The following is a 13024-nucleotide window of genomic DNA, read 5'->3' as shown; positions in this document are numbered from 1 at the left end:
AGTGAAATCTTCAGGTCCTCAGCACTTTAATTATTGTACTCCACAATCTGCTTCTACAGGACTGTACTACTTGCCAGTGGAGCTATAACCTACCACTTCAAAAACATCCCTTAGGTTGGTTCTCATAGCCAAGGACAGAGGTACCATTTAATGAAGTTATCCTGAACTGTGGAGGTCCGCACAGAATGGGATTCCAGCACAGCCAATTCTGAATTTTCCAAACCAGACTCAGTTTTGCTAAGTACAAATTCAAACACCTTTTTGATAGACAGCAGTTGTTTCCATGTTGCTGAACAGAAACACAGATACATATCTGATCAGCCAGAACAGCTCGGCTTTCTTGTTTGAGTTATCTAAACATTTACTTACATAGTTCACAGAATCACAGAATATACCAAGTTGGAAGGGATCCACAAGGATCATCAAGTTCAACTCCTGGCCCTGCACAGGACTATCCCCAAGAGTCACACCATGTCTGAGAGTATCATCCAAACACTTCCTGAACTCTGTCAGGCTTGGTGCTGTGACCACTTCCCTGGGAAGCCTCTTCCAGTGCCCAACCACCCTCTCAGGGAAAAACTTTTTTCTAATATCCAACCTAAACCTCCCCTGACACAACTTCAGGCCATTCCCTCGGGTTCTGTCACTGATCACCACAGAAAAGAGATCAGTGTCTGCCCCTCTTCTTCCCCGCACAAGGAAGTTGTAGACTGCAATGAGGTCTCCCCTCCGTCTCCTCTTCTCCAACATGAACACACCAAGTGACCTCAGCCACTCCTCATACAGCTTCCCCTCGAGGCCCTTCACCATCTTCATTGCCCTTCTTGGGACCCTCTCTAATAGCTTTATATATTTCTTACATTGAAGTTTCCGAAACCGCACACAATATTCCAGGTGAGGCTGCACCAGTGCAGAGCAGAGCTGGACAATCACCTCTCTCAACTGGCTGGTGATGCTTTGCCTGATGTCCCCCAGGACATGGTTGGCTCTCCTGGTTGCCAGGGCACTGCTGACTCATTCAACTTGCCATCGACCAGGACCCCAAGCTCCCTTTCCAAGTACTGCTTTCCAGCACCTCATTCCCCAGGCTGTATGTACAGCCAGGGTTGTCCCATCCTGGTGCAGAATCCAACACTTCCCCTTGTTGAACTTTCATATGGTTGGTGATTGCCCAGTCCTCTAATTTGATGAGGTCTCTCTGCAGGGCCTCCCTGCCTTTGAGGGAGTCAACAGCTCCTCTGAGTTTTGTGTCATCTGCAAACTTGCTTAGCATCCCTTCCAGTCCTGTATCCCAGTCATTCATGAAGATGTTGAAAAGCACAGGGCCTAAGATGGAGCCCTGTGGAACCCCAGGTCACCAGTCTGATGTTACCCCATTCACTATTACCCTCTGTGCTCCACCCATGAGCCAATTGTTCACCCACTACATGATGTGTTCACCAAGCTGTGTGATGGACAGTTTGTTCAGAAGGATCCTGTGAGAGACAGTATGAAAAGCTTTACTGAAATCCAAAAATATTATATCGACCGGCTTCCCTTGATCAACTAGGTGGGTTACCTTGTCATGAAAGGAAATCAGGTTTGATAAGCAGACTTTCCGTGTTGGCTGTGACCAGTGACTGTGTTGTTTTTCAGGTGTTCTTCAATACTTCCTAGAATAATCTTCTCCATAACTTTACCAGGCACTGAAGTGAGACTGACAGGCCTGCAGATTCCACGGTCCTCCTTCTTGGTCATTCTTGAAAATCGGGACAATGTTCGCCAACTTCCAGTCAGCTGGGACCTGTCTGGGTTCCCAAGACTGCTCAAAAATCATCTGGAGAGGTTTTGTGGTGACAACAGTCAGCTCTTTGAGGATTCTTGGGTGAACCCCATCAGACCCCACAGATTTGCAGGGATCCAGCTGGAGCAGCAGATCATATGATTTTAGGGTCAACTGGGAACTGATCATTCTGGCAGTCATGGTCTTCCAGCTCACAGCACTGAGACCCCCTTGGTCCATTATCTGTGTTGAAGACAGAGGCAAAGAAAGCATTAAACACCTCTGCCTTGTCTCTGTCCCTGTTTGTGAGATGACCATTCTCATCCTGCAGTAGGCCAATGATATTTATATACAGTCTATTGCCATTAATGTATTTGAAAAAATTCCTTTTATTGGCCCCCACATTTCTGGTCAGCTTCAACTCCAGTTCAGCTTTGGCTGCACGAGTTTCCTCCCTACAGCAGCAAGAAGCATCTCTGTGTTCTTCCCATGTCACTTCACCTTGCTTCCACTGGGCATAAACCTTCCTTTTTTTGCTTTATTTCCAGAGAATATCCCTGTTCAGTCAAGTCGGCCTTCTGCCTCGCCTGCTTGGCTTGCAACATTTGGGAATTGCTGCTCCTGTGCCCTTAGGAGGTAAACCGACCAGCACTGATGGACCCCAGCACCTGCAAAAACATTTTCCCAGGGGACTTTACTTACTAATTCCCTGAGCAGTCTGAAGTCTGCTCTCCTCATGCTCAGAGTTGAGGTGTTGCTGGCACTTGTCCTCCTGACAACAGAGATTTTAAACTCAGTTGCTTCATAGTCACTGTGGCCACCAATCTCAACGTTGCTCACAACATCCACTCTGTTGACACGCAGATCAAGTAGGGCGTCTTTCCAAGTCGGCTCCCTTAGGATCTGTTCCGTAAGTCGTCATCCAGGTTTTTAGGAATCTTCTGGCCTGGGTTCTACCATCTGTGTGATGATCCCAGTTAACTTCTGGCAAGTTGAAGTCCCCCATAAGGACAAGGGCAGTTCACTTGGAAGTGCCCTTAGTTCCTCAAAGAATAATTTGTCAGCATCCTGGCTGGGAGGCCTATAGCAGACTCCCACGATGACATCCGCATTTGTTTGCCCCTTGATTCTTACCCAGAGGCTCTCAACTGTTCCATTGCCAGCTGTGAGCTCCATGCATTCTAACCCTTCTATAACATACAGTGTCATCCCTCTGCCTCTTCTGCCCTGCATATCCCTCCTGAAGAGCCTGTAACTGTCCAACGGGGCACTCCAGTCATAGGACTCATCCCATCAGGTTTCACTTATGCCATTGATGTCAAATTTCTGGGACCGGGTCAAAACTTTGAGCTCCTCTCGTTTGTTCCTCATGTTGCGTGCGTTGGTGTAGAAACATTTCAGTTGATAATCTTTATATGACTCTTAAAGGAAGGTTGAGCGTAGGACAAATAATACCCATCCCAAAATGTCTCAGGTCCTTTCCTATACTTTGACCTCATATCATTTTCACCTTCTCAGGAACACACAAATTATAAGGTTCCTGCAACAATAAGTTTTAGAAGTCACCTATATGCCTTTTAAAAAGTAATCTTTTCTCTAATACTGCTGAGAATTACAGTTTTGGCAGATGTCCTAAACACTGTTCCTGTTACAGTCTCGGTCAAAACTGTCTAGGCTCTGTGCCAGCATTGTAAGAACAAGCCCTCAATTTTAATATAGAAAGCAGGGAGGGGGGGAAGTATATGCAACTTGTCCAGGAAGATTATCTAATACATAAAATTCTAACAAAGTATATTAACTGGGTATATGCAAACATAAACTTACTTTACACAAGAAAAAATTACAAGAAAGTAAGGCTTGGTAAAAATATCAACAAAGCTATGGAAGCCCTGAGACTCAATGCCTGACACTAATCTTAACTCCCATTACCAAGCTCTTCATTGTTTACTGGCTTCATCAAAACAGGGGGAGTGAGTTCAGGACAAAGTGACAACATTCCAATATTTTGGCCTTCAATTGTGTCACAACACTGATGTTTATCTAAATATATGTCTACCACCCTTCCCCCATATCAAAGAGCTTGTTTTGGCTGCTATTTTGTTAAAAATCACTTGGGATCATACATTTTTCCAACACAAGATCCAACAAACTAAATGAGTTTTTTTGTGAAAGTTAAATGTGAGGCCTTTTTTTAATTCACTTTAAGAACAATATGCCCACCCCTTCACCTGCAAAAGGAAACCGTTATAACTCATCATTCATATCTATGCCTCCAGGGGAACCAGGCAGAGGTTACAGATCAATACAAGGTAAAAAACTTATATCTTAAAAATTTTACATGGTTTATTGTGCAACCTTATTCAGTTACATGCTGTCTTGTGGATGTAGAAGCTGTCAGTTTTGTTTTGTATTTTAAAAAGCAGGACTTATTAAACACAACTTTCAGGTAATTGTCTTTTCTTTTTAGTTGCTCATTAGGTTATGATATCTGCAACTTCCCCAAAAAGTTCAATCCATGCAAGGAAAACAGTGCACTGCTTTGTTTCCACTACTAGCAGCAGTGGAAACTTTTTCTTTCAAAAAGAAAATCTAGATTTTAAGAGTTGCACTCATTACTAAAGTTAAATGACCTAGATAATTTAATTGTAATCCTCTTCTTCAACAAAAAAATACTGCCTGCAGAAGCTTAGAGATTAAAGTGGCATTTAAGTGAAACCATTGACTCCCACACTAAGAAAAATTTGAGAGGCTAAACAGTATCTCAACTTTTGCCCACCTTTGTCAATATCAATATTTTATTTTCATATTTTTCTAGTGTCTTTCTTTATTAGTTGCTCCCCCCACAAAATTGCTACAGAGTCTAAAAACACTTGGAAGTGCTACGATGTTTATCCTGGCATTCCTAGAAGGGTGGGGAAGAAACAGAAGAGAAATGGAGTTTATATGCCTCCCCCTTGTCTCTTCTCCTGGATTCGTGTGTGGTTGAATCCTAGCTACCAATCTCTCCTTACGGCAGCACTAAACTCATATGCACACTGAAAAAGAGGGATAAGGAGCATAATGTGACCTGGAAAGCTATTTGGAACTTTGTATTATTTGTTATGCAAACACATCATGGGATGCAAACCAACATTTGGTCCTGGTTGCATCCTCATTAAACATTACCAGAATTTGGAAAACCAGACTGGGTGTAGTTTTTCCATCATTGCTAAGTGAACGGTTGAAACAGAGATGCAAGCAAGAGGTCATTTAAGGACGACTGGAATTTGACCCTGTACTTCCTGAAGAGCCAGAAGATTGGTTTCACTTCAGCTCTGTGTCATACCCAGCTCTGCCCTAAAGAGCTGTTTTGAAATCCTCCTACCTCCGAAGCTCACACTGCATATTCCATCTACATACATATATATAAATGCACATGAGACTTTTGGAGGTGAAAAGTATGACAGAACAATATTGAACATGTACATTCATTTTATCTTCCAGTAGTATACAGAAATTGCCTCCTTACTGTATCACAAAAAGATGGTTTACGTATTTGTAGTTCCTGCAGAATTATAATTTTAACACTGATTTATAAAACATATCTATAGATGTACCTTTAAAGGCCCCTTCCAATCCAAATCATTCTATGATTCTATGATCTAGGTGGCTTTTAGTCATTAAGCTAATACGCATGAGAGAGTTTTACATTAAAAAATAGGCTTCTACCTACAAGAATAAATGCCAAACTAATGTTTGAGAAAGCTTTAAAGGGGAATTTGAGACATGTTATGGCCCCCCATACTCCCCAGAAATACCCTTGAAAAAAAAAAAAATTCACCTGGGAATAATTAATGTCTCCTGTTCTCTACAGCTACCTAAAGTCTAAACAGAGACCAAGACACAGCCTTCGCACACAAAACACCTTCAAACAACCTAGTTCTGGTTCTTGTTGCCTCCATTGGAGCTGCTGGATATTCAAATGCTTGGGAAGACAGCTTATATTCAAGTAGCCAGTGATGGATTTAAGTGCTTTGCTCTGCGTTTGCAGTTGGATTTTCACATGCTGCTTTCTTTCCTGAGATGTGCTGGGGCTACAGGGAACTCTTTTTAAATGGGTGTAGAAATGGTAAACACAAGTGGAAGAAGGGCTTCTGCCCCACAGACTCCAGTCTCCTGTTTCTACCTCTTCTAGCCGCCTCCTTTGCTCCTTCTGCTGCTCGATCCGCTTCTGCCTCTCTGCCAGCAGCTGCCTCTTGTACTCCTCCTGTTCACGGAGCTGCTGCTCCTGCAGCAGCTGCTGTCTCCGAAGGGCCTCAGACCGTTCCTTGTTTTCCTGCTGCAGTCTCAGGAAATCACGTCGGAGGGTTGATTCTCCAGGCACATTGACAATGGAACTGCAACAAGAGGAAGTTAAAGCCTCCAGTACAAAAGAGCCTGATGAGCCATTACATACCTTTTCCAAGCAGGAAATTTTTATTAAAATATTTAATAAAGTATATCATGATGTTAAAGTTTTATCTTGTTTCTTTCAAAGCAAAGACACTGGGTGCATGTTAAATACATGCTCTCAGTGGAAGGTGTGAAATGAGGCCAAGCAAAATAAGGACCAATGCTGACATTGTGGAGACCCTGATCAATCGTATTTGCCACAAATCTCCCTCCATCCAGAGCTTGCTGGCTCTAAGCCATAGGAGGGGGAGCTTTAAAACCTTTACCAGTCACGGCATAAGTATTCAAACTTTTTGGGTGGTTTGTGTGGCTTATGCATTCACTTAATAAGAGAGAAATTTAGCTTGCTCCTGATTTATAATCACAGACCTTTAGACTTACTTGGCATGGACTGCCCTGAGCCATCCCAAAAGCAATTATTACCTTGGCTCTCCTTCTTGTTCAGGCACTTCCTCCTCTTCTTCCTCACTTCCACTATATTCATACTCCGTCTCATCTAACAGGAAAGAAAAAAAGGCCTAGGTAGTACTTATCTTTAATTTTAGGACAGTGGAGGGTTGCAGTAGCACTAAAGATCTATAGAACTATATGAGTTCTATATATAGAACTCATTCTATATATACAACCCCATCTTCCCAGACTTGTAAAGGAGCACAGAAGACTTCCAGCAAGCTCCGTGAATGACACCAGGTTTCATATGTAAGACAAGACACCTCATCAGCACCTGAACAAAGAGAAAAGGCTACCCCAAACACTAGCTTCATAGCTCTTGTGATGGGTTATTTCATGCAAGTCTGATTTATGGCACTGTTTCAGGAAATGAAACAACTGCCGATCAAAAATGGGAAATGCGTATATGCCAATATCCTCCTAAATACCATTTAACACTTGTGTGGATGGAAGAGGCAGTGGCCCAGAAGTGAGTAAACTCAATGTATCGGAAAATACAGCACTTGAAATTGATACTTTCTCTGTAAAGGACAGAACAACACAGAAGCCTGCTGATAGTCAAATTATGAATTAAAAAAGAACCTTTTAAGGACTTGGGTTGTTTGGAGCTTTTCTAGGGGTGGGGATTTAGAATGTAAAGCAGGACAAAAATATGTATTTTTGACAAGTTGAAATACTTGATTTTTATAAGCTGCATACCTTTCTCTCCTCTCTTCTTTCTGGTCCTGTCTATATGGTCCTTAAGCTGGATTCGGACTTGCCTTTCATTTGGTTGGTCACGTATAAAGGGATGTTTCAACAGTTGTTCTGTAGAAGGTCGCTGCATGTAATTCTTCACTAGACAACCTTCTATAAAGCTGAAAAACTTTTTTGACCTGAGAAAGCAGGAAGGAAAAAACAAAACAAAGTGACAGGTAAAACTCAACTGAAACATTTTTTATGTTCTTCTTCCAAGTCTAATTCCTTTCCTCAGAGAGCATCACATCTCAGAGGACAGTACAAGTGCTGCCTGCAAGTGTACCTCCTAAACAAAGTTGAGTGTGTTCCAGCTAAGCTGAGCATAATGGGCACAGGGCTGCAGGGACACAGGGTAACATGAACATACCTGCAGTGCTCAGGCACAGCCTCACAGTAATGTGCCCTCTTTCACAGGGATAATTACTCTGAAAGTCAGGATCTATTAGCCAAGGTAAATCATGCAAACCCAGCTCTGCTACTTCTTGATCAGAACTGGATAGAATTCTAGCTTGCTTGGAGCAGAGGCAGGGCAGCTCTGGTATGCCTTCACCTGCCCATGCTATCTAAGGGAACGTCTGCTACAGACAGCCATGAAGAACTGCGTCTGCCACTACCAACACACACAGCACCTCACTGCTCTTGTATGCACCTGGGTTCACCTAGTTAGATCTGCTAGAATTTAAGATTATTTTATTTTTTACCTGAAGAGTCACACAAAAAAATTCTTACAGAACAACAGGTGGTTGTTGATCGGTGTTGTCTGTTGATGCACCTGGGGTCAAATTCTCTCTGACACAATTTAAGGGTGTGAACTACACACATCATAGTGACAGGGTACAGGAGTTAGTTAAGCTGCAGCACCACCTTCCTAAATTTGCACTTCATTTGAACTCTTAAAAGATGACTCCACTAAGAAGTCACCAACAAGACATCTTACAAAATGACAATACTGGAAATATTAAAAACTGCAGTGAGGCACTGGAACAGGTTGCCCAGAGAAGTTGTGCATGCTCCATCCCTGGAAGTGTTCAAGGTCAGATTGGATGTGGTCCTGAGCTACCTGAATTAGTGGGTAGCATCCCTGTCAATGGCAGGGTTTGGACCTAGATGATCTTTTAACGTCACTTCCGACCCAATCATTCTATGATGATTCTACGACTTTTTCATCACTTGGCCCATTTTCTCATAACCTGCCCCTGAGCACACTATCAGAACAGCTGAGTCACAACAGCATTGGCTTTGATCAGAGTCACTTTGTAATTGGTAGGCACTCTCAACCTGTGCCAGTGCTTGGAAAGCAAACATCTCCACTACATGGTTAAGTGTAAAAACAATGATTTCCATCCATCAGTTCACTTTCCTACTGTAATCAAAAAGGCTGAATTCAAGGTTACTTGGTTGTTTAGATTTTTTATTCCTCACACCTTAAGTGTTATTATTTTACATAAAAAGTTAATGAAAGGCTTATGCAAATACTGTATATGCATCTCTATTCCTTTAATATATGTAGAAGGGAAATACGAGAGGGAGCACCCCTTAACAGTACAAGTACATAAATAAGTCAATCCAGGCAAAGACCAACCCCAGCAAGCAAGCCAAGTTTATATTATGTTGATATTGAACTGGCAGTCAAACCACTTCATTATTTTGACAGGATCACAGCATCCTGTGATCACATTCAATCTATAAGAAACTTCTTTCTAGGGAGTATTTTTTTTTCATATGTGCCAGTTGTAACCAGTAACTGGGAGGAAATCCTCCGATACTAATGGATTCTGCTCAGCTGGCAAGAAGCATGCACTCAATTCCAACCGTTTACAATAATTATAGTAAAAGCCTTCATTAGTTTTAATAGCTCCTTTCTATTTAGCAACTAGAACACTATAGTACTGTTCTGTTTCTGTGTTATGATACATCTGAGAAAACATAGTGCATATTAAGAGTGCTGCAGGAGTTTATTTTTTAAAATATCGATTCATTTGTCACCTTAATACAGATTCTGCTCTGTCAAGAAGCAATTTTCACACACAATTCCAGATAAAATTTCTCTGAGACAAACAGAGCTAAACAATGCATGAATTTTATTTCATGCTTTGGTTCAGTGGCACAAAAGATAACAGAGCGATTTTTGCTAACTTAAATTGCTTTGTAGTTCTGCGGAAGCGGTCACAAAACTGTACGTGACACGAGAAAACATCATGCTACAAAATGCTTCAATAGCAAGATATAACTAATACATACCATTTCTTGGATTTTAACCGTGGTGGTGGGTTCCTGGGTATCAGAAAGAGAGCTCTCATGGGATGCATGTCACAAAGTGCTGAAGGGAAGAAAACAAAACCAGAGACATACAGACACTGTTTTAGCTGCTCTCTGCCAATACCATGACTTCAGCTTCCACAATCATTTCCACCATCCCAAATGTACATGCAGCAGGTGCAGACAGCAACACAGCTAAATGGAATAAGCCCAAAATTACAAGAGTTCCACAGCTCAGTGTGCCAAGGGTAGCCCAAAAAAGAGAAGGAGATAGAAGCACGGATTAACCTTCAGAATTAACCATGATGGGAACATCTGAGCGTGGCCCTCCTCTAGCCACAAGTCAACTAACTTTTTTATTGACTTTCCAGTCAATAAAACATTGGGAGATGATGATGGCAGAAGGGAAGAATGACAGTTACTGTTTCATAAAATCTTCCCTCCACCTGCCCTTTGCTCCCACTGTGGAGGATGCCTCGTTTCTACTCTCCAGACTTAGGTATTTTCTTTACTTCAAGGCATGGAAGTTTTGAAACACGAGAGGGTCTGTATCACAAAAAAGGATTCCCTGCAGAACTGAAATGCAAGCCCATAATTTTTGTCAAAAGAAGTTCCATTGCTTTCAGTGGACATTTAGCAAGAGCCCAGGAATTCTGCCCAACAGCCTTTCCTCCTGTCCCATAAGCAAAGTAAACAGGAAAATAAGGGAGCAGGGAGAGAGGCAGCCCAAAAAAGGTCACTAGGAGCAAATCTTGTTTTAACCATCTTCCTGTGTTTGACCTCTTGTACCATCAGTCTCAGCCTGAGTGATCACTGCAGGAAGAGGTGACACTTTCCACACAATGGAAATTCAGAAGAAATAAATTGATGTAAAGTGAATTCTGGATTCAAAAATAAGGGGCCACAATCTTGACAAAGAAGCCCCTTGGATGTCTGCAATCCCAGCAGAGCACCAACCTTAAAGATGGACTCTTCAGCTGCCACTGGAGGAGGAGGTAGGGCCTACATGCCAGAGGACAAGAGCTGTTCAGCATTTACATTGGATTTTTGCTTACTTCTGAAATGACCCTCTTGTGCGTTTACACAAAGAGGGGCCAAGCTCTGCTTAGGTTTGGAAATGAAAAAAAAATTGTTGTCCAATTCTAGGCTTACAAAGCCCACAGACACAGCTTTTAATTGAAAGCCATCCAGGCACCCCAATGCAATGAACTAAAAGGTATGGCAAAAAGGAGGCCATGGGGTAGCTCAAACACTTCATACAGCACTGGCTGAAGTGTCCTGGGAGTAGCTCTCACATGGGCATTCATGCAAATGTGCATGAATTAGGAAGGGGAAAAACAACCAAAACCAACCATCAGACTTCCTAAAACATGAATCAATACAAGAGCACTGTGATTTGATTTATAAATCTTACATTAAAGTCAACAACAACAAAAATCAGACAGCAACTATAATGAAATGACCATTTTTTCGCCAGGAAATATCAGTACTTTATTTCAACATGATTATTTCAAAGAGAGATGTTTCCAGTTGGGCTCTGGTGTGGTGGTAGTTTTCTATGTGTAAAAAAAATTAACTTACTCTTAAGTACCTTAAGTTATTATTTTTTAAATACAGAGCTCCAACTGAAGGTGAGGGTAAGCATATTTGCAAGTTCAAAATTTGCAATTTTCATAAAAATTATCATTAAAAGCCAAAATATCATGCCTAACTTCTTTTCTTTTCAAATGTTTCTGTCCTCCTCACATATATCTGCTGCCTTGATATTCCAAAAGAACTATGTGAAAGGAAAAGAACCTATTAGAAAGTTGTGCATTTTTGGTTTCCGATTCCCCTCTCAAAAAATATCATATGAAGTGACAATGATCCCTGCTTAAGGATACTTAAGTTCAGTGCTTTGTGTTGAAGATGGATTTACACTTTAAGTCATGTCACTGTTAAGGAAGACCAACACCACCCGCTGACGAGTGGAAACAAAAAGAGAAGCAATGTTAGCGTTATCCAGACCGAAACAAAGTCAACACAGAAACAATTGCTACAGATGTGCTTTTCATTAAAGTCTGTTTCCTCAAGGCCCCACTGACCCTCTCCCCAGCTGAGGTTTCAGTATTCCAGGCCAGGCCATAGACAAATTGGGACACAACTCCAAAACACAATATTCTACCCATAGGAAGGAAGTCAGACACTTGATTAGCTTCCAAATATTCCTACTATAGAAATTAAATTACTGCAGTCTGCACTGTAGTGCTTAAACACAATCCTATCTTTATCAAAAGCATTGCTATTTACAGGATTTTATATTTATAGAGCAGGCAAAACCAAAGAGAACAGAAATAACATGAGGATACTTTCAGAAACCTCAAAACTAGGCTTAGATTACAACCAGCATCACCCAAGTATATGTCTCAGTCTTAATCAGCCCCCTGGAGAAGCACACATTTCACTTACGGGGAGCTCCTTCTGCCATCTCTATGGCTGTAATGCCACATGACCAAAGGTCACTCTGCATAAAAAGAGAAAGACCATATGTTAGTAGGTGGATTTGCCCATTCAGACAGTAAGAGAGTACTATTTAGAGAGGCCCTGTAGGTGAGGCTGAAACCAAATACCATGGCTATTTAAATAATACAAGCTACTTTTTTCTTGTAACAGTATAATAAAATCCCTCTTTTCACATAATACATACGTATATGCAGAAATACAAGCACCTATTCTTATAGAGTGAGCAAACAACCCTTTCTAATAACACATAAAAATATATTCACATTATGACAATGGAAAATACATTTGCCAGATATTTAAGCCTGTGAAACAACAGTTTCCAATACTCTCTTATTTAAAAAGGACTGAACAAGAGTATTGCCAGGGTGTGTAGAGATACAGTTATAAACACAAAAGCTTAGCTCAAATTTAAAGTGGCCAGAGATATTAAAAACTACAAGAAAGGGTTCTTCAGGTACCTAAACAACAAGCAGGAACAGAAGGAAAATACTGGCCCGTGTTAAACAAGAGAGGTGAATCAGTCACCAACACCACTGAAAAGGCAGAGGTTCACAACATTTACTTCACCTCTGTCTGTACCAAAGACATTGTTTGCAGCCAAAGGCAACACTCCCCCCCCACCTTCTTAGCTTTATAGAACAAAAGTCCTTCAGCAGGAGCCTTTCAAGGTACCACCTCTGGCCAGCACCTCTGACTAGGGAGAGCCTGAACAAGAGCCAGGAAGGTCAAACACAGGCAAAAGATGGAAGATTCTGGCAAGGAACCAGCTCCAGAGACTGACACGGCTTAATGGGCAAAGTGCTGGAGGAGGCTGCTGTGAAAGAGCCGTTCCTGAGCAAAGTAGTTGTCCTGTCTGGTCATAATAGTGTTGTGTTTATTTCA

General features: G+C 41.7%; 1 protein-coding gene across 9 annotated transcripts in view; it reads right to left on the bottom strand.

Moving 5' to 3' along the window:
• The window catches only part of MAP4K4 (mitogen-activated protein kinase kinase kinase kinase 4), a 170488-nt gene that overhangs the window by 44353 nt on the left and 113111 nt on the right, over positions 1 to 13024 (bottom strand). For all 9 annotated transcript variants that reach the window (XM_051806931.1, XM_051806932.1, XM_051806937.1 and 6 more), the window contains exons 8-12: positions 12089 to 12143; positions 9623 to 9701; positions 7343 to 7518; positions 6617 to 6689; positions 5928 to 6138 (exon numbers count right to left, since the gene is read on the bottom strand). In XM_051806931.1, coding sequence (XP_051662891.1) covers positions 5928 to 6138; positions 6617 to 6689; positions 7343 to 7518; positions 9623 to 9701; positions 12089 to 12143 — 594 coding nt within the window. The remainder of the gene's footprint in view (positions 1 to 5927; positions 6139 to 6616; positions 6690 to 7342; positions 7519 to 9622; positions 9702 to 12088; positions 12144 to 13024) is intronic.

The sequence above is a fragment of the Manacus candei genome, unplaced genomic scaffold, assembly GCF_025592945.1.
Source record: "Manacus candei isolate 608988 ecotype Guabito, Panama unplaced genomic scaffold, ASM2559294v1 h1tg000069l, whole genome shotgun sequence".
Classification (NCBI taxonomy): domain Eukaryota; kingdom Metazoa; phylum Chordata; class Aves; order Passeriformes; family Pipridae; genus Manacus; species Manacus candei.
The sequence above is the reverse complement of the archived record's forward strand: the minus strand, read 5'-3'. Positions and strand labels throughout refer to the sequence as shown.